Here is a 25628-nt window from a genome sequence, read left to right as displayed (position 1 = left end):
TATCCTACTGGGAGCAGAATCAAAAGATGAATTCACTGTGGTCATAAGTTGGTGCTAAGTAGAGGCTTCCACACCTCTACACGGTCGCCACCAGCCTGAACCGTTGATACAAGGAAGATAGATCCCATGTTTTCATGTTGTTTACACCAAATCCTGACTCTACCATCTGAATGTAGGGTTTCCAATCTTCTGTTCATGATTGTAGCCTCAGTTTCCTGCTCTTAGCTGACAGGTACGGTCTTCTGCTGCTGTAGCTCATCACCTTCAAATCTCAAAGATGCTCTTCTGCAAAGCCTGACTGTAACGACCGTGCAGGTCTACCCCGACTGAAAATATCTGTGGAGCTGGTCATTGAAATCCCGACAACCATGCAACTTTAAAAGTGTGTTAAAAGTGACCTTTCCTCCTCATTCTGATGCTCAGTTTGGACTTCAGCACATCGTCTTGACCGTGTCTACGTGTCCACATGCACTGAGTAGCTGCAAAGTGACTGGCTGATTAGATATTAATGTGTGTACCTAATAAAATGGCCAGTGAGTGTATGTCAATTGCTCTTAGTTTATCGATGAATAAATACTGAAGAGAAAAGAGTCTGTCTGGTTATCGATTACTCACAGACTGACTCAGATTAGTTTTGTGATTCTGTTTTTTTTGTTTTGAACAAACCACAGCCTGCCCTCTCTCCGAACGCCTCTTGGTTCAAGTTGAGTGTTTGTGCTCGTCAGAGTCTCAGTACATTTTTTATTTTATTTATTATAAAAGACATCCGTAGGTAAGCATTCTCACTTCCGCTCAAAGAAAAGCCCTGTGATGGTTTGTTTTGGTTCCTGTCTGTGAAAACGGCTGCACCAAACAGGAATACTTCAGGATGAACGAGAGATTGTTTGTTGTCTTTTTATTCTAGGTGCAGGAGAGTGTAGTTTGTTTTCTTCTGCTGCTTTGTTCAGAGAAGAGAAATGTTTTTAATTTCATCTCTTATATATATATTTGGCCTAGATGTGAGCCTTACATCCTGTTGTTGAGTGCAGCAGCATTAGTCATAACTGCCCTGACGAAAATCCCTGCGAACTTTAATAATTATGACGCTAATTGAGTCCCAGCTGACACCTCAGTGATCCACCCACCTCGTGGCTTTACTTCAGCCAACGTGGAAGTTTTAATTACTCACCAGACTGGCAAATCTCTTTCATACCGCGACGACGACGTGGGTTTAACTTCTGCTCCGTCTCACCGTTTGAATCAGAGCAGTGTCTGTGCACGTTATCGCTGCTTCTTTGGGTTTGATTTAAAGGTCAGAGCTTGGTTTGTTTTGGGAAATTAATGTCAAGGACTCAGTTTGTTTCTTAAGGTTTTAGGAATAATAAGCATTTTAAATTTTTTACTGTATTATTAATGAATAATTGTATAAAATAACAGAAGATCTTGACAATACATCCCTTGTTCTTAACTTCCAGCATTCAAATACATGAAGACTGTGGAAACCAGCAACTGACAAGTTGGAAATAGTGACATTTTAACCTAATGATTAACAGATTATAAAACTAAGCTACCACGTCTAGCCAAAACATTACAATTTACCAGTTTGTAGAGGAAAAAAGTATCTCGAAGGGACATTTAGATGCTAAATGTTTCCTATAAAACTAGATTATTAATGTTTTTCACTTATATTTTGCTCACATCTACTAAAAGACAGAACAAAAATAAAAAAGCACCTTTAATAAAAAGGTACATTAACGTGATATAAAAACACAATCTACCCAAATACCTCTACAGTGGCATGGACAGACTTTTAAATCTTAATTTAATTGATTCATTTTAACAAGATTCAAGTATAAAGGTTATGAAAAATTAATCTACTACCCGATTAGCTGTTTGATTATTTGTAATAAGTTATTATATTCACTAAAATCATGCTCTTTCTGTTTATGTCTTAACTTCTTACTAGAGCTCTGGCTCCCCCTCCTGTCAGGTAGCGGTACTACCGTTTTCCGGTATCTACTTCTCGCGGATTCTCGCGAGAGTTTGCCGGTGAAAACCAGAATGGCTTTGTAATTGAGTGTTTGCCTGAACATTGTTTACATAAAAATGTAAACACACATTTCGGTCTAGACTGGTTCAGCCGCCCGTCTGGAAACTCGCTGCTGAGGGAAAGTCCCATTGTGGAGGAAACGGAGTGAAAATGAAAACATTTCACTTTAACATTTCAGTTTGAACTTTAGCCTTTTTTCATTTACATAAATTCCGATTCTTTTTTTTTTTTTTTTCTTTTCAACCATTCCTCCCAGACGTTGATATGGAAATGTTGAATACAGCAACTTTCCATGGAGGTCAGAGTATTGTTGTGTTGATTAAATGAAGCTGAGTAATAATATTATGAGCAATTAATCCAGTTTAAGCTTCATAGCTACACGCGAAGCCAAATTACCACCATGACGGATAATTTAGATTAGTTTAGCATAAATAAAAACGAGAAACAAGGCAAAACAACTAGTCTGGCTGCTCTAGTATTTACATTATAATTAATATTAATTATTATAGCTGTATTAGTGTTTATTTCTCGTTTGTTTATTAGTATGAAAACCAAATAAGTGTTAAAACGACAGTTGGGGGTTGCCGGGCAACCAGCAAAGAGTACCGGAAGTTAGTTCTCAACTCAATAATAATAATAATAATACATTTTATTTATAACGCACTTTACATCAAAGCAATGACCTCAAATTGCTACAATGCACATAAAACAACATAAAGACTTTAAAACTAGACATTAAAAATAGCAGTTTTAGCCACAGGCTTTTATAAAAAGATGAGTCTTAAGGCCTTTTTTAAAAGAGTCCACAGTCTGTGGTGCCCTTAGATGCACAGGAAGAGTATTCCACAGGCTGGGTGCAGCTGAACAGAAGGCGCGGTCGCCCATGGTTCGAAGCCTTGTCCTTGGAGGCTGGAGGAGGTTGGCCTGTCCAGTGCGGAGATGGCGTGAGGAGGAAAGGGGGGTGATGAGTTGTTTGAGGTAACCGGGGGCAGTGCCATGGAGGCACTGGTGGGTCAGAAGGGAAACTTTGAATTCAATCCTGTACTGGACAGGAAGCCAGTGGAGGGATTTGAGGATGGGTGTGATGTGGTGGTACTTCCGCACCCCCATCAGGATTCTGGCAGCACAGTTCTGGATGTACTGCAACTGCTTGATGTTCTTGCCTGGGATCCCGATGAGGAGTGCGTTGCAGTAGTCCAGCCTGGAGGAGACAAAGGCATGGACAAGTTTTTCGGCATCACGGAGAGTGAGTATGGGGTGGAGTTTTGCAATATTCCTGAGGTGAAAGAAGGAGGTTTTGCAAAGGTGTTTAATGTGAGCCTCAAAAGTCAGGTGAGGGTCCATTCTGACACCGAGGTTTGTGACTGAGGATGAGACGTGGATGTCATGGCCGGAGAAGGTGATGCTGGTGATGCTGGTGATGGTGGATGACCGGGTCTACGTTGCCTCTCAACGCTCAAAGGATAATTGTAGATGTTTTCACTTAAATATTTATAACAAATTAGACAAACTATGTTCATTGCCGAGCCATAAGTCCTGCTAGATAAACTTTGTCATTTGTGGGCAGAGTTACGCAAGTCTTTTCCCTCATTTTCAATCTGTATGCTAAGCTAAGTTAAGCTAACTGCTAGCTGTAGACTTATATCCAAATGGGAAGCATCAGTCTTCATCGCCGTGTTAACTGTTCATAAGAAAAGAGAAGATATTCTTTTATATTGTGTTGAAAAAATAAATATTACTGGATAATTTTAAATGAAAGTGTTAAAATGTTTTAGCTTTCTTTCCCCTTATCAGTCAATAAGCGGGGAGGATGGCTTTTCCGAATTCAACACAAACCTTTCTGTAAATCCATTCATCATTTGTTTCCATCTCTCTCTCACCCACAGCTCTCGTCATCCTCCCCCACCTTCTCCCCTGTGATGTATTTGAGGCGTTCATCGGCCGCTGATCTCGTCAGGGGGACGGGGCGGTAGTAAAAGGGCGGCTGACTGACAGGCTGTTTGGCCTCCAGCCGAGAGGGACTGTTGTCTGGCTGAAGACTGGGGTCAGAGGTCACAGTCCAGGGAGCCCGGGACAGAAACCAGATCACAACAGAAGGCTAATTATCATGCATTGTAGCTGGACCCCTGCTGGGACCCCGCCTTCACTTTCACCCGTGGGTCACGATGAAATCTCTGGACCTCCAACGTTTAAAACCTGGTGAGATACCTGACATTAATGTCTTATTTATTATTTCACGTGTTATAGATTTACCTTCTAAGTGATGTTTGTGTATACAAGGGAAGGGGTGCCATAATTAACCATAAATTATCTACATTTAATTAGTTTGCAGCTTGTAAATTATGCTCACTAGCGAAATATTCTAGTATCCTGCACAAAATTTTATTTAATTTGTTTGTATTTAGCTTAATCTGATAAAATAGATCGGGTGTATAACTGTAGCTGTCTGAATCCGAGTATTTCAATTTCAAACCAAACTCAGTGAAGTCTGGTTGACTCAGTGCAAGCAGTCAGTTTCCATGTGCAGGGGATTATGTGCTGACAGTTGCGTACCTGAGCAGCAGCAGCAGCGGCAGCAGGTCTTTGAGTGTATTTCTGGAGGCAGATTGTCCTCGCGGCTCATTGAGCAGCGTCCTCTGTAATGACGAGTCATTATCTGTTGTGAGAGTCACAAGAAGGGAACGTCCACTAACTGCCGCTCAGATCTGCGGCCGGGTCAGTTTGTTCTCGCCCCCGATGTTTCTCTGCGGCGGACTGACTAGATTCAAGAGAAGCAGGTGTTTCACTGTTTAGAAAATAAACCAAGGTTGAAAGAGTCAGAAATCACAAATGTCACAGCACATTATGTAGTGAAATAAAAAGTAATAGGTGTATATTTGAGTCAAATGTAAAATATGTGAAAATAAATATAGTTCTTGTTTTCAGCTCCCTGCCTGCTTGGCCAATACTGACTACAGAGATCCGTGTTTTTAACGTCCAACACTCAAGACTTTGAAAACCAGCTTTTAAACGGCAGGGAGTAGTCGATTCCTGGTTAAAATAATCTAAAACAGTTACCAGCTCAACACAAAACATCACAATCTAACAGTTTGTATTGGTAAAAGTGTCTGAAATAGAAAAATAGACACTGAATTTCTCCCATGAAACAAAATTATTACTGTTTTTTTTCTTCTTTTCTTCTTTTATTTTTTAAATAAGCACTCTTAATAACAGTGTTAATTAAATGGACACAGTTTAGACAGTTATTTAGATGTTTAACTTAAAAATATTAGATTTCAATCTTTTTAAAATGTCTTTAACTTTAAATTTGAACCTTGTTGAGGCAAAGTGTCAAATACAGTATATTAATCGTAATATTTTAAGCCTTTGAAAATAAAATTGGAATAATTTAACACTGCAAAAGACCCTAGAAAAAACAAAATACCTAAAACATGTACTGTTCATGAAGGTCAGAGCATTTTAATCACAGGGGGGACAGCGCCACCTACTGAGCTATAGATGTAACTGTTGGAGATACCGTAGACGTCAATAATCCTCATACGTCTTTCTACTTATTATTTTATTTCCAGTCACCTCTGACTGATCTGTGTGCTCAGCTGTAGGTTTGCATTACCAAACCACTGCATTCAGAGGTAAAAAAAAAAAAATTCTGATGATGAATAATTGTACTGAAAGTGAGAGAAAATTGTTATTTGAGGTCATGTAAATTGGGAAAACCGTTATTATGTGGTGTAATACTAGGTAAAGTTAAAGAGATGTTGTTATTATTCAAGCTGATTTAATATCATGGTCAGCCTCAATAATGTGAGTGAGCTTTAAAATACTGAACTGAAGTGTTACATGTTACACAACACGTTATGTTAAAACTATTGCGTTGGACGTGTTTAACGCCGCACACTTGGAAATTGACGAGTTTCTTAGTGGATATGAGTTGACCCACGATGCGGCGCATTTATATTTTCACAACTTTACACGTGTGAATTTTAAAGTTATCTGTTGAACTTGGAAACAGCAGATAAGACAATAACTCTACTGAGCTACTCACACTCTACTAGAGGAGTTCTAGCTGAAGCCATTTTGCTCTTCATTTAACAGATGAAGCATTTATATGATCCGTGTATGAAATAGGATGTATATATATTAATTAAAATGAACTCCGTCTTAACATTATGACCACTGACAGGTTTGAATAACCCAAAGCATTTTGTTATCATGGCTGAATATTTTGTCCTGAAAGCTGACGTTAGAATCAAGACAAATGGGCGAGTGGAACGATTTGAGGGACTTTGACGAGGGACTAAATTGTGACGTCTAGATGGCTGGGTCAGAGCATCTCCACAAACGCAGCTTTTTGTGCAGTGTTCCTGGTCTGCAGTGGATCAAAACTGGAGGTAAATTGGCTACAGGACGCATTGATTAAAGTGTGGAAAGAAGGCCGGCTCGTGTGGTCCGATCCATCAGACGAGCTGCTGTGGCTCCAGCTGCTGAAAAGGTTAACGCTGGTTCTGAAAGAAACGAGTCAGAACACGCAGAAGATCACAGTTTGTATTGTTTGGGGCTGTGTAGCTGCAGACCAGGCAGGGTGTCCACTGATTAAAGCTCCTGTAACAGACACACGAGTATCAGAACTGGACCTTGGAGCAATGTAGGAAGGTAGTCTGGTCTGTTGAATCACGCTTTCTTTTACATTTTGTGGATTAGCTGGGAGCATCGCTTACCTGAGGACCACGTAGCAACAGGATGCACGATGGTAAAGAATTCAAACTGCTCGAGGGAGTGTGATGATTTGGGCGCCTACCTAAGCACTATTGCAGACCGTGTACACCCTTTCAAGGAAACGGTAAGATTCAGGAGGAACAACAATGAGTGCGAGGTGTTGACTTGGCCTCAAAATTCCCTAAATCTCTATCGAATGTGGTGGACACACAAGTCTGATCCATGGAGGCCTCAATCTGGTGCCAGATACCACAGCACACCTGCACAGGTCTAGAGGAGTCCATGCTTTGAAGGTTCAGGGCTGTTTTTGCAGCTAAAATGGGAACCTATATAATATTATGGCTGAATTCATTATGTTATTACCCATTAATATATTTAAACCTCCTACTTTAACACTTTTGATATCAGTCAGAGCTCTCGGCTGACATTAGTTATTTAAAGTTTCCATAGATAGTTATAAATACATTAGCTCTGAGTGACTCTACACTCATCTCAGTGGATTCAGGTGCCCGGCCCTTAAATCAACTGTTCAACTACTCAACTTCAAACTGTCGGTGGAGAAGAGTCGGACTCATCTCGCTCTCGGGTTTGTTCTTTTTTTAAAACACTTGAATGGGATCGTGTTAGAGTGTCGGGTCAGGCGCGGGTTCTCTGCAGGGTCTCTGGAGCTGTTTAGCGGTTAAGTGGCCGTAATGCATTTAGTGTAAAGTGACTGGGATTGAGGGGTTGGGGGGTAAGGGGGGGCTTATCCGCAGCTCTCCCACCTCATTCTTAGAAAGTGCTCAGAGGTGCTAATACCGGCCGGATTTATGGCGCTCATTCACAAACAGCTTCGACTTCTGCAGCAAATACTCTTTATCTTCTGTCTCCCGGCACTACAACCCGTCTCTCTTTCCAAACTCTCCTCCACTCTATCCGTCTCAAAAGTCTCTGCCTCTCTCTAATGTCTCCCGACGGCGCCTTACGAAACCAGCCTCCCCGCAAAGTTGCGTGCTCGCTGTACTCGCCCTACATACTCCAAAACGCACACTAGACTGCTCTTCACGTCTACGGCGAACGAGCAGTCGGAGGGAGACTGCAGTGCCTCTTCTGTAAAGGGCGTGGAAGATGTCTGGAGATCCCTCTCGCTCGGCACTAATGTGTGTTTGTGTATAGGGCGGCATTTCCACAGATTTGTGAGTCACAAGTTGCCATGAAATGTGTACTGTAAATACACAATGCTTGAGCTGGTGTGTGCCCCTTTGCAAACTAATAATAAACCTGTCGTGTACATGTTGTATGTGCAACATGTTTGCGTGGACGCAGTGTTAATATATAGAAAAGTGTGCATATGTGAGTGTGTGTGCTTGCCAAGGCTAGGCGCAGTGTGTTTCTATGCGTGTGTGTGTGTGTGCACCAAGACACGTACAGCTTATGTAACGCCCAGGCATGTTATAACTACACTGCGCCTGCTGTGTGTGTGTGTGTGTGTGTGTAGGTGCCTTGCTTGTAAGCCCAGTTGTGTGTAGCTGTGCGACGTGTGTACGTGCATGTTGTGTGTGCGACGCTGCACTGCCGCAAACCAGCCAGCTCTGTATCATCATTGACCAAACTCGCCATCTGTGCCTGCGAGCTATAGGAACAAGCGTGTCGCACTGCTTCACGGAGAGATCCACACGCCAGCGAAGTCGCTACGGGACGCCACTTTGTGTGTTTTTGCGTGTGCACTCATGCAGACTTTATTTAGCCTGTTTGTGTTGTATCCTTTGGTGTATTACTGCCTGTACCTGCTCCTCCCAGCGTGTGTGTGTGTGTGTGTGTGTGTGTGTGTGTGTGTGTGTGTGCTCAGGGAGGCCCACGGTGTATATGGGTCACCCTCTCTTAGGAACCATAATCCCACGGTTGGACCAACTCACTCACTGGGGTTTCACTCTTCCTGTTTGGCCAAGCTGATGGCAACAAGCATAAATGACCTCACCGCAGCACTCGGTCATTGGCCTGCGGACCCCGCGGCTCTCCGCCAATCGCGCGCTGCTGCGGTGACGTATGGCGCCCAAGCGAGCGCGCTGATTGGCCGTGGGGCGGGACGAAGGGAGACGGTGGCGCTGTGTAGGGTGAATCTGATTAGCTGGTGGGGAGAGAGTTTGTGAGAGGGGAGAGGAAGCATGAGAATTTGGGAGTTGGTGTTCTCTGTGGCTCCTGTTGAAACTACACTCCACCTGTGGCTCACAGTGGAAGACAGGGGACTTCATTCAGACACAAAAAAATAGCCAGAATAGCCAGAATATTAAATTTGCCACAGCTTTGAAGTGCACTAAAATAACCCGTTTTAATAGACAGCTCATGTTTTAATGTTAAAAAAAGAAGAAGGGACGAATAGAGAAGGACGTAAAGGTGGAGACATGCCTTTATGAAGTCGCAGACATGCCCACATAGCAGCTCCATTGGCCGCCGCAGCCTCGCTCTCCCAACAGCTGTTCTGTGTTTTCCCACACCGCCATTGGCCGCGGCGCGCCGTCAATCAAATTTGCTTTGACGCTCGGCCCCGCCCCCGCCCCTTTTACGCGGCGCCCCATTGGCTACTGTACGCGTCCGTGCGCCGCGATTGGCCGCGCCGCCTGGTTGTCAAGGCTTCGGGGGCTTCATTCACCATTTTGCGACTGTAGTGTAGAATGTGCAGGGCAGTAGTTTCTTTCGTTCCTTTTTTTAAGTTGCCTCGCCGGAGAAACATGAGCTAACCGGCGGCTGCGGACGACTGGCCACCCTGCCCTGTTTCACCAGGCCGAGTCAGCAGAGAAACACACCCGGGGGGGGGGTTACTACATTAGCTCCGGTGAGTACGAGCTGCCTACAAATCTTCTCCTGCAGCACTGCAGTGGGGCTTGTTGTGCTTCGCCGAGGTGCTAACGTTGTTCGTGTTTACTGTGGCCGGAATAAAACAGTGTTGCTGCTACAGTTTCCCTCTATATATATATATGTGTGTGTGTGTGTGTGTGTGTGTGTGTGGCCTGTGAAGAGGGGTGAAGAGGAGCACAGGGCGGAATTAGTGTCGGGGGTATTAAAAAAAAAAAAAAAAAAAAAAAAAAAAAAAAGGGAGCGGTGCGGCTAGACATAGTGAGCTTGAAACTTTTCCACTAGAAATAAATTCAACGCCATTAACAGCCGCCGGACTTCCCAAAAACAACTCTTATGAAAAGTCCTCGCTTGTCATTCCTCCTCGTCTTCCTCTTTTTTTTTTTGTTTTTTTTCCATGAACCAACCAACGTGGCTGTTTTGGGGGATTTCTGTGCGGCCTTGGGACGAGTTTGTTGCAACGTATTGACACTTTCTCTCTCCCCTCCTCCTTTTATAACACGGCTGCAATAGTGCGAACGACGCCGAGGGTCAACACAAAGTTACCCGGGCTGCTTTAGCTGTGCTTTCACACTAGCTGTCACTTTCGGATTAGGGCCCCGAAAGCAGTCGACTTCGTCCCCCCCCCCCCCCCCCCCATCTGTTTGGGACATGTCCCACTGGGGGGATACGAGTCGCGTAAGGTGGCTTTAAGAGGTCAATACGCTCGTTAAACCGGTTATTTCCCGGTGACAGTGAGTAGAGGATTTCCAAGCGGCCTTGTGTGTGTGTGTGTGTGTGTAGTAGTCGAGGCCTGGTCGGTGCACGCCACGGCCTGCAGTGTTGTGTAGTAAAACTGGTAGTAATCGTTGTACTACGAGGGCTTGACACGGTACTACCCAGGTAACGAAGAGGTGACAACATCCCCGCCTGTTGTTTGTGTTTTGTACTTTGGGCCTTTTATGCAACAACTTTAGATTTCGCATATTTACACGCCTGTGCCCTGCCTTTATTCAGCTCTGCAGTCATCATGTTATAAACTTTTAAAGATGTGCTCCGCTGATAACTTTTAAATGTCTTTCGGCTGCATGATGTGAGTCTGAAATGTTAAAATACCTTTAAGATTTAAAGGTTTGTAAAAAAGTTTCCACGGCCTGTGAGGGGTTATTATAGTGCAGTTGGGGCAAGAAAATCCTGCTTCGCATGCAGTTTTGTGTGCATATGTACTCACTCGTCAGATCGTTAGGTACACTGGTAGAAAATGAACATATTCTAACATCTAAACCCCTCTTCTTCACGACTGTTATAATGCTCAGTTTAAACTTTAAACAGAAGTCGATTTAAGTTATTCTCAGACGTCAAAATAATAGGAACATGCGTCGCTACAGCGCAGTAGTACTACAAACCACAGACTCCAAACTGAAAACACAGCTGAACCAACAGCTCATTTTAAACAAATGCTCAATACCGAGCCACAATTAAAGATGTTTTCACTTGTGTACCTAATGAAGTGGCCGTTGTGTGTTTGTTATAATAAGTTAATTAAATTTATACTCCGAAGCACAGAGAAAGGTTGTGTTTTCTAAACATTTATGTTAGCTTATGAATGCTGTTCTGCTCTCAAATAGGAACGTAATATATTCGACCGATCGGTGAACATGAAACGTAGGAGTCACAGGCCTACTTTAGCTCCCGTACGAGCTCCATATTTCACATAGTGTAGTGTGTGTTGCGTCAGTTTGCCTTTAAGCTGTTATCATAAGGCCCATGACTCCGACACCAGCTGTTGTACACAGTGCACTACTGAGTAAACACATGTAGCATACCTCTATCGTGACCAAGTAAGGCCTGCTGCCAAATTATTTTATGATGGCCGTCCTAAACAGGGATTTACATAGAGCACAGTGACGGCTGTGAGCTGTGAGGCTCTCTCTGTGTGTGTGTGTGCGCACTATCAACTATCATCACATAGATGTTTGCCTGTGTGTGTGTGTGTGTGTGTGTGGCCTTGAGACAGGCGGCACTCATCTCTGAAAATGGATTTCTCTCCAGCCGATATGATGTGGCAGATATTAAAAGGACCTGAATGAATGCGAGCCTTCACAGACAAACAGGAAGGCAGCAAAAGGGAACAGAGAGAGAGAGAGAGAGAGAGAGAGACTGGTGGGAGGACGGATGTAGAAACAGGGACAGACAGGCAGACATGCAAGTTAACAGACAGCCAAACCGTTGCTGACAAGTAGACGTGCCTGGTAGTGGTTGATAGATGTCAAGGCAGAGCATCCTGACAGTCGGTATCACAGTTGAAGTGAAGAATTACAAAAAAAAAGACAGATCATATAAGGGCTGTTTTCATTCTCACTCTTATATACGTGTTGTCGGCGTCTCTCTCTCCTATTTGAAGAAATGAAGCCACTAGGACCTGACGACGAGACCTGCACGTATTAGCCAGACAGGAAACAAACCAGTTAAATGACAACAGTTACCCCCCCTCCCCTCCCTCGCCCTTCAACAGGTCACCAAAATCATTATGTTTTTACTTTCTAAATGGAGGCATAGCTGTGAATGAGCCCGGTGTGGAATCGGGAGATATTCTGAATGACTCTGGCATGGCTAAGAGCGCTACTGAATGACTCTGGTGTGGAATAACAATTATTCTGAACAAGTCTGCTTTTCTGGATGACTGCAGCACGAAATGAGGACAGAGACTTAGTGGAAAGAGGGGAGTGAGACACGGGGAGATGAGAGGTAAAAAGAAATAAATAAAAATCAATATCTGAGAAGGAGAACGCAGGCAGGCAGGGGATGCGAATGAAAGTGTGATAGTAGCAAATAGAGAGAGAGAGAGAGGAATAAAGTAACGGGAAGTTAGGTAATGGTCTTCCACAGGAAATGGAGTTTGTAGGGGCGGATTGACTCCGCTTTGAAATACATAGATAAAGGTCGCCACAGAGAGAAAGAGAGAGAGAAAGGGAGGGTTTCAGTATGTGAGCGAAGAAGGAATTCCCCCGCCTCTACTGCCCCGGCCAAGAAGTATAGTGTGTTTGTGAGAGGAGTGCATGCAGAGAGGCTTGTCTGGGCAAATTGCTAAGCACTCCTCAGTGTTTCCATGCCATGTTGTAAGCCTACATTGTGTTTACCCTACAATATGGCCTCCTGTTTTCAATATGTACCTGGTATGGATGCAGGCCTGGTGTAATGTGAGTAGGACCTGTTATGTAATGGATTAATGTGTAATGAATTTGTAGATGAGTCACATTCCTTACTACTCTGGCACAATGGTGCATCATTTAGCAGGGAATACATTTTTTTATTTTTTTTTTAAATTAACGGTGTATATGCTTTTAAAAGTCACGCAGTTAGTGGCTGTCCTTGCAGTGATTATGTCTGAATGTGTTTGCCACATGAGTAACCCACACTCTCCGTTCTCCTTTTTCTTTTTCTTTTTTTTTTTGTTTTTCAGAGTCTCTTGGAATAAGGTGGGCAAGTGCCGAAGTCGCGCAACAAAGACAAGACAGAATGAAGGAGAGAGGTCCCGGCAGAGGAGGAAAATAGAGAGAGGAGGAAGGAGAAGAAACAAAAACAAAAAAAAGAAAAGTGAGGCAGAGCAAGAGAGGAACGCCAAGGAGAATCTCTGGGATAAATAAATAAAAAGAGTTGTTTGGAGAAAAGGGGCAAACTAGATGAAAAGATGAAGCCGTTAAAAAAGCAGGGCCGGCGCTCCCCTCCCTCCACCCGGGCCAAAGGGGGGAAGCGTCGCGGAGCAGGCGATGCCCCGGAAGGAGGAGAGAAGAGAGACTCGGACGAGAACCAGGACAGAAGCAGATCCCCTCAAAGCCGAACTCCCTCGTCTTTTTCTTCTAACTCGCACTCAGACTCGTCTCAGGTGGATCCGATGAGGGAGAGGGAAAGCTCCGAGGGCGAGGGGCTGCACAGAGAAGGGCTGTCGGAGACGACGGTGTCGGTTGTGATGGATTCTGGGAAACTGTCGACGTCCTCTGATGACAGGCCAGGGAGGTCGGCCGTGGGCTACGGCAGCCACTGTGACAGCGGCGGTAGCAGCTGTAGTAACAGTAGTACGCCGAGCGCCAACAACAGTCCGAACCCCGCCTCCAGCCGAAAAACCGCCACCTTCAAGGCCCGCGTTCCCAAGAAGAAGTACACCTCTGAACACTGCTCATCTACTACTGCCGGTAACCATAGCAACCCTGCATCCTGTACGCCTCCTCCTCTTACTCTGTGCGGTAGTGTCCCCAACCAGGGTTCAACGGGTCCGGGAATTGACATTGGCGTCTCACATTCTGACGGCAACAATCAGAGCAGGTGTCTGATGGACGACTTCCACAGCAGGACGACTGGCAAAGAGGGACCTCGGATCTCTCCGGGACCCCCTACCTTGTCGCTTGGAGTGGAAAGGGAAGGGCCTGGAGGAGGGGGTGATGGGGCGATGGACGCAGAGAGAGTGTCCCCCAGCCCCCTGCCACGCTGTTCCTCAACAGACACCGCCAGCGAGCACTCCGCCGACCTGGAAGTGGTCGGCGACACGCACCCCATCACACAGATGTCTTCACATCCGCGCAGTCTCCCCGATGCACTGTCCGACGCCCTGGCCAAAGGTTTGAAGAATCAACGCATCCTCGCTCGCCAGCTCAGGAGAAGAAGTCACGAGGACGGAGGATGCGAAAAGAGGGACGAAGGATGGAGTTCAAACTTGGTGTTTCGGGCTGGTGTGGTCCGCAAGGTTAGCGGCGAATTTGGAAGCCTGGAGGTACAACTGAATGGGGAGAAGACACTATGTCGTTATCCGTATCGACACGACAGCCCTCCAGGGGTGGTGGACATTATCCTGGATGCCCCACCACCTGGCGTTCATCAGATACCCACTGGCACTCGTGTCTGTGTACCATTTGGCAATGAAGAGGGTCAGTGGTACCGGGAAGGTGTGGTGACCCGGGTAGACACACACCCTGCAGTGGCCAACTGCTACCGTGTCCAACTGTCCGAGGAAAGATCTCATTCTGTCGATGAGGAGGGAGAGAGCAGAGGTCCTCCCCAGGCGGTATGGGTTTCCCGACAAACACTCCGGCTTCTGGTGCCACCGTGGGACCTGGATTTACCGTCTGGTGGAGGACGTGACGGAGAAGAAGGGCCCCGAGATAAGGACCGAGAGCAGGAGGAAAGGGAAGAGATGGAGGTGGAGCAGGAGGTGTGTCATCTGAGCCGGCGAATGAACCCTGGCATGGGGTCTATGTTGGGGAGAGGGATGCCCTACCCAGGAATTGTCCCCGTTTCCTCTACTTCAGGCCACAGCATTACCTCCCCAGTAACTCCAGCATTAGTCCAACACCGGGGCCCTAGTCGAGAGTGGGAAATGGAGAAAGACCTAGAGAGGGACCTCCAGAGAAAACAGGAAAGAGACAGAGAAAGGGAGAACAGTGTAAAACAGCAGCAACAACAACAGCAGCAGCAACACCACACATACATGCCACTCACCCCTGAAGAAGACATGGAGGTGTCCCACTTCAACATGGTTCCAATGGGGCCAATCATACCCGGGGCCAAACCAATGGCAATGTCCCAACACCGCCACATTGTCTCTAAGCCTGGCTACCTCAGTCCCCACCTGTCTGTGGTGCGGGGCATCGGGATTTCCTCTGCTCACTTGCCCATGAACCCCCACGCCCCTCCTTCACCTGTCCTGTTAGGCTTTGACCCAGCAACTGCAACAGCTGCAGCAGCTGGTGCTGTCATTACCACGCCCCAGCTCCCTCCTCTCCCTCCCATCTCCTCTTCCACGACATCCTCATCCAGACTAGATAAGGCCTCAGGGGGAGGTTCTGCCAGTGGTGGAGCAGGCGGCGGTGGATCCGGATCAGGTTCGACCTCCTCCTCCTCGTCACGCTCCCGCACTCCACTAACGGCTGCCCAGCAGAAGTACAAGAAGGGAGATGTGGTGTGCACGCCAACAGGCATCCGCAAGAAGTTCAACGGGAAGCAGTGGAGGAGGCTGTGCTCCAGGGAGGGCTGCTCCAAAGAGTCCCAGCGACGAGGGTACTGCTCCAGACACCTCTCAATGAGGACCAAGGAGATGGAAGCCAGTGGTGGTGGCCGGGAACGGGGCGGAGCCAGCAGCACGGGGACCCTGACACCGTCCGACCTCCGAATGAGCGGGGGTCGAGCCAGCTCAGAGTTTGACTGGGACGAGACGTCGCGGGATAGCAGCGAGGCCAGCAGCCGCGGAGGAGACTCTCGTCCCCGCTTAGTCCTCCCCTCACTGCTGCCCCAGGACCTCTCTCGATTTGACTTCGACGAGTGTGAGGCAGCAACCATGCTGGTCTCTCTGGGCGGCTCCCGTTCTGGGACACCCTCATTTTCTCCCATCTCCAATCAATCACCCTTCTCCCCCACCCCGTCGCCCTCACCCTCTCCGCTCTTCGGCTTCCGCCCTGCCAATTTCAGCCCCATTACTGCTTCTTCCTCACGCCGCCATCGTCAGCTTAGTGGTACTAAGATGGGTACGCCCGGTGCTGAGAGAGAGCGCCACCTGTCAGGGATTGTGCCTACTTTTCAGACCAACCTCACTTTTACTGTCCCGATGAGCCCCAGCAAGAGGAAGCTTGACTCTCACCCACCTCCCCCACTGCCTGTAATCCAGGACTACCAGACCAAACCTGAGCAGCAGCAACTAGTGGGAGTAGGGGGCGGGATGGTGGGAGACCCAACCCAGGCTCACAGCCCTGCCGCCTTCAGAGTCCTCTCCCCGCAGAGTCAGCCTACAACCCCCTCCTCACTTTCTTTCCCTCGTCCTCGAAGCGCCACCAGCAGGCCGCCGTCCTCTGCAGCCTCCACGCCACCGCCCATGCTCGTGTCTCCCACTCCTCCGTCGCCGCTGCCCCAGGAACCCTCGCCACGCCGCATCGTGCCCCTCCGAGATTCCCCAGTCATCGTCCGCAACCCAGATGTCCCGCTGGCCAAGTTCTCCGACGGCCCACTGGGAAGAAGAGAGAGGAGCAGGTCGAGGGATCACCACCAGCCCCAACACGCGGCTCCCCCAGGCCTGCAGGCACCGGTCCCCATCAATGGTGCTGCCACCAACGGTGCTGTTCTCCTGCGCAACCCCACGTCTACACTGGTCCTGGTCACCTCCAGTTCGGTAAGTTATTGACAATAGGTCTCCCTTGTGCCTCCAAAATAATTGTGACTCATCAGAGAATGGACATGGGCCTTCTGAGGGTGTCCTGCCTGTGGTGTAGGGCAAGATAATATTGTTAGTAGGGGCCTTTGAGTCCTATGGTTTGAAGGGATGAGCCTCTGTGGATCATCTCACAGATACGTGATCAGTTTGGGATCTAGTGAATTTGGAGGCCAGGTCAACACCTTGTTTTTTTTATTTTTCTTCCTGTCAGTGGTCATAATTTTATGCCTGATTGGTGTATATATGTATATAATAGAGGTACCACGGAAAAAATAAAATTTGTAGTGGCTCAGTTAGTAAAGAAAGGATATGCTCTAAGATAATGGTTAATAATAATGTAGTTTTTGTTCTTTAATTAACTTCTTACACAGTGGAGTGATGAAGTTTGTGCAATCCCGGACTGATTAGATGATGACGAGTTCAAGGCTCGTTGAGGGACTCATTGTTCTTCCGGTGAAAACACTTGCAGAGGCTGTTGCAGAATGTATTCTGTGACAAATCAGGTGCTGCCCCGATAGTGTTGCACAACGAATAAATATCTAAGTCACCTAAAATTTTGCAAAGTATCATATCGCCCAGCCCTCGTACTTCTTGTAGTAAGTTGGTGAATTTGATGACGCTATGTAACCCACAGGCAAGAAAAACCGTAGAATTGTAGAAACCTTTGAAGCCACTTCTGTGTATTGAAAGTAGTGTTTAGGAGTATTATAAATATTATTCGACGTCTCTTCCCAGTCCTTGACTCCAGCCACAGCCGGCCACTCTGCCCTCTCCAGCCCGTCTACTCCCGGGTCCATGTCAACGTCGTCGGGCTCAGTCCTGTCCTCCTCCGGTTCTGGAGGCAGGGAGAGGGAGAGGAAACCCGAGGGACACCAGGATGCCTCTGGCGGGGCGCTGCCACAGCCGGTAGCCTGCCATCCCACGCCAACAGCGCTGTTGCCGCTCATACTGCCAGCTGAGTCGTCTCACCCTGTTCCACGCAAGCAAATCATCATGGGACGCCCGGGCACTGGTAAGAAGCGACACGGGAGACCGTGGCGCTCTATTCTTGACCTTTGTTTGCCCCAGATACGCAGTCTGCTGAGCTGCACTTCGGCCTTAATGTAAAGTAGGATGTGCAGTATGTATCGTATGCACTCTAGCCTAGTACATCTCGGTTTCATTATCTCTCTAGGGTTACAGCAGTGTCATCAGAGAGCCGTGACCATGACTCATGTATACTATTATTTGCTCGCAGTTTAAGATGGTAACAATTCAAATGACCCCCATGGGGCTTTTTTGCCTTGGGCTGCAGACTGAACTTAAAGAAATGCTCGGTTCTTTTTGCTAATTGCTCACAGAAAACAGTTGCTTTATCAAAGACATGTTACACTGACAACAAAAAAGACGTGACTAAAATATAGATAGAAGTTGTTGGTATTTCAGGCGTGTGTGCAGGTTTAGTTCTGTTCTAGGGACATATTATATATTTATTTGTAGTTGTTCCATCAACAATTGCTCCAATATCCAAGCTGCAGTGTTGTTTTAGGTCAAGATGAATGGAAAGATGAAGATGTAAAGATGAATGGAAAGCTACTACGTTTGAAAATTTTAATTTTTTTTTTTTTTGCGGCTTCAAGCCCGTCATGTAGCAGTTCACAAGGAAGTGGTGTTACCCCATGGTACTTCAAAGGTTTTTATGCAGCACAGTGATCATTGAAGCTGTTTTACTAATGTGTATTATGACATAGATATCTTTTACTACTCCACCGAGAGAAATGAAGAAAGTGTGCCACCAGTTAAAAGGTTAAATGTTCGGAAGGCAGTAGAAGTTAAGTGTCAGTTTTTGCGACACTTACTCACACGGATCCCGAAATAATTTCTACAAACAAACCTTTAATAGATAATGCACAATATGAATTGTCTAGACAGGGTGTAACTTATATAACCTCAAGTAAAGCTTAACGTTGGCAATGAGCCCTTAGTTTTGTATCTAAAATAACAAGCAGCACCCAACAAGCCCAGCTGCCTTTGTTTCAGCCTTGTTTTTGTTTTTTTTGGGTATACCATGACCTTGATGACTGAGAACCTTCACAGACATGCCAGTTTTGTTGGTAATTTATTTTCCCCCTTTCCATCAGAAGTTTATAAAAAAAAAAATCATCCCAACAGCAGTCAGATGGTGGGATGTAAGCAACAGAGGTGTTCGGGTTTGTTGTGTACTCTGTGTCTGTTTCCATGCCAACTTTGCGACATAACAGTATAGGCAGTGGTGTCACTTGGAATATGCACTCACTCGCCAGTTCATTAGGTACACCGGTAGGAATGAATGCATTCTAATGTAACAGTCCTGCACTGAATCTTAGCTTCATGACGGTTATTGTGTTCAGCGTTAGTTTAAATAAAACAGAGAGAGCTGTTGTTTCAGTCGTTTTGGATGCTTTGTCGTTCTATTGAATTGCATTGTGTTTCTATTATTATGACAACTCCATTTTTAGTCAGTTGGCAGAAACGGTGTATTGTAGTGTACTCCAAAATGATCATCCAGTCGAAGTACGAACCTTTTTTTGGTGGATTTAATGTTAGAGGATTCATTTGTTCTCACTGCTGTACCTAATGTTTTGGTAAGTGGGTGCATAACAAAGACGGCCTCCCTTTAAAAATGCGCGTTTTCTCATTTTGCGTCATTTTCATGCCGCGCCGCGTAAAACCGAGAACCGAAAGTGGTCGAAATTTACTGGATGTACGTCTCTCGGTGTCGTTTCGCAGTCGACAGTCATGTGGAAGATATTAAACATAAAGCGTGAGTTAAATGTGCATTCGGGAAACACGACGAGCTACAGATGAGTTGAAGTGTCGCACCATTAGGAAATCCTGCCTCGGTTCGGATGACTTTAAAAGCGAAACCACTTTTTTCTTCTTCTTTTTTTTTTTTATTTTTTTTTTCGGAGGTGTGAATATCAAGAGCGTTGATACACCAGTCGCTCAGGCAACCACCCAGACCTGCTGCTGCTCGCTGTGTGTAATTTGTGACTCAGTGTGCGTAGTGTCAGAGTTATTGAGAGTGCCTGTATGTGTGTGAGTGTGTGAGTGTGTGCAGGGGGGAGGGAGGGGGGGAGGGGGGCGTCAACAGTTTCGCATGTACGCATGTGTGCGAGGCAGAGATAAGTGGTGTTACTCTGAAACTTTAAAAAGGGCAAGACTATTGACATGTCTAGACATGTAAGACTGAGAGTGCAGAGAGTAACGAGGACATTCACACCTCCTCCTCCTCCACACACACACACACACACACGCACACACACACACACACACACACACACTCTCATCTCGGCGTTCCAGACAATCAACAGTCTCAGACAGGGCACTAAGGACAGGTCCGGCGTGATGTGAATGTGTTTCATTGCTCTCAGCAGAAAAGGGAGTAAATCGTATTGCTGGCTACGTGTTGTCATGGCTACGCTGCTTCCACTGGTAGAATTAGTGCAGTAAAGCGTTCAGGCCTGAGCTGATTACCGTTGTGCGCTTTATTTCTCCTCACAGCAGTGTGCACCGTTTCCTCCACCATACATTTAAAAGAAAAAAGAACAACACCCAGAGATGACACAGGGAGGCCAGAAACAAAACGGCGGCAGAAGACAGTGCAGACCCCCCCCAGACGGCTGAGATCGCGCCTAAATATAGCCTAGCACAAGTGCAGCTGCATTAGCATCACAAGTTTCATTATTGCTTGAGTACGTCTGCAGCCTTCGGTGAAGAGGAACGAGACCTTACAGTAGACGCAGCTCAGGAATTGTTCAGTTGAGCTTCTTTGTGTCGGCTGTGTGAAGTGTCGTCTTAAGAGAGGTGCATAGCTTCACAGGTTTCTGGCCTTAAAGCTGGAAGACAGCTGTTCAGCCTGCTTCCTCTCACCAGTCATCACCGTGAGCGCTTGAAGTAAACCAATAGAGACGGATGGATATCTGAGCAGCGCTTTCTGTCTCAGATATTTTTCACAACTCACCACTCTCCGTGCTTCGCTAGAATATTTATGCCTCGCCACTTCAGGGTGTCGGCAGGTCCTTTAAGAGTTTGAAGGATCTCAAGTCAGTTTATTTAGCAGCCTTGGAGGCTGGCATCAGATGAGCCATCCCTCGTTCTTACTTCAACCAGTCTGAGGCCTCCAGCTTTACTCTTTCTAAAGTACATTTTAAAAAAAAACTCCCAGCAGTTTCATTAATCAGTCATGTGCTATAGTTTTTAACAAATTATACTTAAACAGGATTAGATCAAGCACATGTTTTGGCTATTTTCAGCAGTGTTGAGTATTTAAGGCTTCATGAAGGTCAATATAAACTCCACTTTGCTGGTTTCTCTCAAATAAAGGAACGCCAGTTGCATCAGTGTGGCTCATTGCTGTTTGTTAAATAGATTTAATCAGTTTCGTGTGAATGATTTAGATACTCAGCGTAGGCCGAGCATACAGCAGTTAGCTGAAGCTCGACCACAACTGTGGGTGGAAGCGCTGAAGAGTGTTGACTTTGCACTTCCACCGGCTCGCATTCTGCCTCTCACGCATCGTCACTGTTACAATAATATGGGACAGGGTTAACTCAGTATTGACACTGTGTGCTGCTCATTTAAACTTGTCCATGAGCTGTAGATAGTTATAGTTTGGCTTTAATTTGAATCCAGTTCGAGGTAGTGTATTCAAAGACTATCTGAGACGTTTGCATCCGTTTCTGCTTCTGACGTTTTGCCTCCAGATAGCATTCAGGTCGGCAGTCGTTTAAATGAAGACACACACACGCTAGGCTGGACCAACAAAAGCAGACTGTGACATCGCCTCATGTCGCCTGTGTCCGGATTAAAAAGTTGCACAGCCAACAGCGAGTCAGTACGTGCAATCTGTACATGCATGAAAAGAGGTAACTTTTTTTACACCAGCAGATGACAGGAGTCTGTATTCATCGTTCAAAAAGGGGAAACGGGAAGAGCTACTATTAGCTGGGATGCTAGGAAGCTAAAATTAGCTATAAAGCTAAACAGCCAATCGGAGTGATCTCTGTCGCTGACTTGTCCCGCCGCCAGTTCAACAAGCTGAATCGGCTGAAAAGCTGCCGACTAGTGCCAAAATTACTGGAAACATTGTAAAAAAAAAAAAAAAGATTTCAAAAAATAGGGCCTCGGATATTTAGCGACGGCCCGACACCAGCAAACGGCTGAGTCATACTGATAAACTGCTCAGGCTGATATATCAGTGATTTGCAACAAGGAAATGCTGTAACAGAAATGTCTTTTAACACCTCCAACCAATTTCTCGCAAGTTGAGTTAAGTCTCCTCTTGGGGATTTACCCGAGATAAACCCAGAATTTGACGGCTTGGGATTACTTGATGAGGAATAGGGAGTGGGCCGCCTGGGATATCACACTTATCCCGTGATAACCAAGACACGACCCGACCTTGGATAAGCAGATGAAAACGGATGGATGGAAATGTCCCAGGAGTGTGTGCCTCGGCTACAACGCTGTTAAAATGATCTGTTTTGTGAATGTTTATGTTATGTACTTATCTAAAGCACGTCTGCTATGGTTATCAAATGTTTTTAACTTCTCTATCAGCTGCTGGGCTACAAGTCACTAAAGGTTTAAAAGATGTTTCTGTTATTTAGCCTAGCCCACTGACAACAGTGTAAAAATAATGTGTCGCCACACCTCGGTACAGTTTAATAGTACTTCAAAGCGCTTGTCATGCTTAACCGACTGTACATCTACTGTACGTTTGATATTTTTATACGTGACTTGAAGTCCGACATCCTGTTCTGTGAAATGACAGCATCGTCTGTGAAACAACACCGAGACTAACATCCAGTAAATTTAGATCACTTTCAGTTTTCAGTTTTAGAAAGTGCGGCATGAAAATGACACAAAATGAGAAAAGACGCATTATAAATGGAGACCGTCTTTGTTATGCACTCACTTGCCACTTCATTAGGTACACTAGTGAAAAGAAATGCACTGTAATACAACAATCCTTCATGTTTGTAATGTTCAGTTTTTGTTGAAACAACGTCAGAAAGGTGGTACTTCAACTGGATGATCGGTTTGGAGGACGCAGTCAACTTCGCTAGATTGTTTCTGCCAACTGGCCCGAAACGGGGTTGTCAAAATAATAGAAACACGATGCAATTCAACCGTACTGCAAACCACAGCCTCCAAAAATGAAAACCGAACAGCTCTCTCGGTTATTTTAAGGAAATACTGAAAACTATAACCTCCAGGAAGCTCAGATATAGTGTTACACATATTACAACACTTTTTTTTTTTTTTTTTTTTACTACTGTACCTTATGAAGTGGCAAGTGACTGCATATGTGCAGTTTTAGCAAGATGCTGCTGCTCAAGGTGGACGCCTGCACATTTTGCACGTGGTCGATTTAGGTTTGTGTAATTTAGTTTTTAATATTCAATACTTTTCTATAATAGAATCTATCTATCTATCTATCTATCTATCTATCTATCTATCTAGCATAACATATATATCAAACATAAGCTGCTGTGTAGAGCATTTGAATAAGCTTCACTTCCTCAGCTGAAGTTCCTCATGCAAACAGCAGCGTAAACTGCCAGTAACATCGAGTGCAAAGGTCCCATTGCCGCGATAATAGCCATGTGACATCAGACTCAGCATTTAAAGGAGTTCCTAACCCAACAGCGACTGCAGTACAGCGGCGTAACACTCGGCAGGTGTCCGGATCTCCATCTTAGATGAGCCGTAGCTGACGGAGCGGCTAGCTATATATAGAGGCCGTTTGAATACTTTATTATGAAATTATTAATGGAAACTGGAAACTGGAGATTTCTGTCCTGCAGCTCACAGCCGGTCTATACTGCAGTCAGGGGAGGAGTTTAAGGGGGACGGGAGGAAGGAGGGGGGGGTGAAACTGTTTAGATGTCAGTCCTATAAATACACAGCACACTCAGAAACAGAGTGAATCACATCAGTAGTAAAGGGTGTGGTCGTGGCCTTCGTAGCGCTAGTGGTGTTTGCAGAAGTTGTAGACGTGCTGAAGCCGGCGGTTGTCATGTGAAAGTATGAGCAATAGCTGTAGTAGTTAACAGTGGAATAGTGGTGATACGAACATAATGTGTTATTAAAATGCATGAATATTTATAGTTGGATGTTGTTGCCTCTGCTGAAGGTTCTTTCCTGTTAAAAGGGAGTTTTCTCTTTTTTTTTTCCCCTGATGCCTCTTCGCCTTAGTGCTCACCCCGGGGGGGGGGTTTCAGACTCTGGGTTCTGTAAAGACAGTTTGAATTAGGAAAATGTGTCTCTAAAACACCAACTTTTAATTAGCTAATCATTTTTTTTGTTGTTTTTTAATTGTTATTTATGTAACTGAGTCACTTCTGTCAGGTCCTGTGAGCTGGTGTTTAGCTGTGAGTATCTTCAAACAGCTGAGGCAGATGCTTTTGCAGGTTCAGTCATAAAACATGTACCAGAAAAATGACCTTATGTGGGCGATACATTAATTAAATTTGCCAGTTCATTAGGTATAATACAAGTGATTCTAATATAACATTCCTGCGCTAAATCGTACCGTCATGATTTAGTTATAGTCAACATTCGTTTGAAAATAACCGAGAGAGCTGCTGATTCAACTGTGTTTTCATTTTTCAAGGCTGTGGTTTGTAGATCTACTGTCGGACTGTGTTGCATTGCGTTGTGCAGGTGCATGTTATTATTATTTTGACATTGTAGTCAGTGCGCTCGGCTAAATAACGGCACCATAAACTACACAAACTACAAAATGATCATCCAGTTGAATTACCATCTATCTGATGCTGTTTCAACATTAGCTGGACATTAGTGCAGTCTTGAAGACAGATTTATTTTCACTAGTGTGCCTAATGAACTGGCAAGTGGGTTTATATTACAATAAGTGTGCAAAATTGTGCACAGCTGCGTGATTTTGACTGAAATATCTGATGGAGTGGGTTTTCTCTGGGTGCTCTGTTCTCCTCCCACAGTCCAGAGATGTGTCAGATCAATTGTTGTAAGTGTACATATGACTGTGAATGGTTGTTTGCCTCTATATGTGAAGCACTGGCGACCTGTCCAGGATGTACCCTGCCTTTTGTGCCAACTGGGATTGACTGCAGCCTTGTGCGACCCTCTACATGCAAACATAAGAAGATCAGAAGACGTGATGGACAATTGAAGTTTCTACCACATATAGTTTCTCTGATAACCTCTTTGCGGTTCTTTCTCAGCCTGAAATAGTTCAGCTCGGTAGCAGTGTGACAGCAGTCTAGACAGCCAGTAGTCTGGAGTCTGGAGCCTCTGTGGATAAAATAACAGGTTCCTTCATCACATCACACACCACATGACCCCTAAACTCTCATTATCCCGAGGGCTGGTCTGCGTGTTGGTGCGCTGGGGGGCTGAATAGGTGACTGAATACACAACTCCATTCATGGTCCTTAAACTCGGGCAGTTTGTTTGAAAGTGTAGTTTTGAGTAGCTTTAGCTTTAGCTCATTGCTGGCTGATAGTCACACAGGACTCCTCATGGTGCCGGGGGGGGGGCAGAGCCCTACTTTCTGTCCACAGTCCATGATACTGAGCTGGGTAAACATGATGATATTTCACTTTTTCTCTCTTTCTTTCTTTCTTTCTTTCTTTCTCTTCTCTTCTCTTCCCACAGTTTGGACCAACGTGGAGCCTCGCTCGGTGCCAGTGTTCCCTTGGCACTCGCTCGTCCCTTTCCTGGAGCCCAGCCAATCAGGAGCGGCTGCCCAGCCTGCCGATGGCCAACAGCTTGTCAATCAGAGCAAAGGTATCAACTCACCCTGCTGGTTTTTGACTACATCCACGAGTCACAGAAGCCTGAGCTGTTCCCTAATATATATATATATAT

At 45.6% G+C, this 25628-nt stretch overlaps 1 protein-coding gene across 2 annotated transcripts in view; it reads left to right on the top strand.

Annotated features, from left to right (window-relative positions):
- Window positions 1-9390: 9390 nt before the first annotated feature.
- cica (capicua transcriptional repressor a) overlaps window positions 9391-25628 on the top strand; it is a 36553-nt gene continuing 20315 nt past the window's right edge. For both annotated transcript variants that reach the window (XM_084563601.1, XM_084563600.1), the window contains exons 1-4: window positions 9391-9557; window positions 13020-16709; window positions 17487-17763; window positions 25416-25547. In XM_084563601.1, the coding sequence (XP_084419727.1) occupies window positions 13248-16709; window positions 17487-17763; window positions 25416-25547 (3871 nt within the window). In that variant the 5' untranslated portion in view covers window positions 9391-9557; window positions 13020-13247. The remainder of the gene's footprint in view (window positions 9558-13019; window positions 16710-17486; window positions 17764-25415; window positions 25548-25628) is intronic.

This window comes from Chelon labrosus (genome assembly GCF_963514085.1).
Source record: "Chelon labrosus genome assembly, chromosome: 16".
Classification (NCBI taxonomy): Eukaryota; Metazoa; Chordata; class Actinopteri; order Mugiliformes; family Mugilidae; genus Chelon; species Chelon labrosus.
This window is presented reverse-complemented; position numbering and strand designations above follow the sequence as displayed.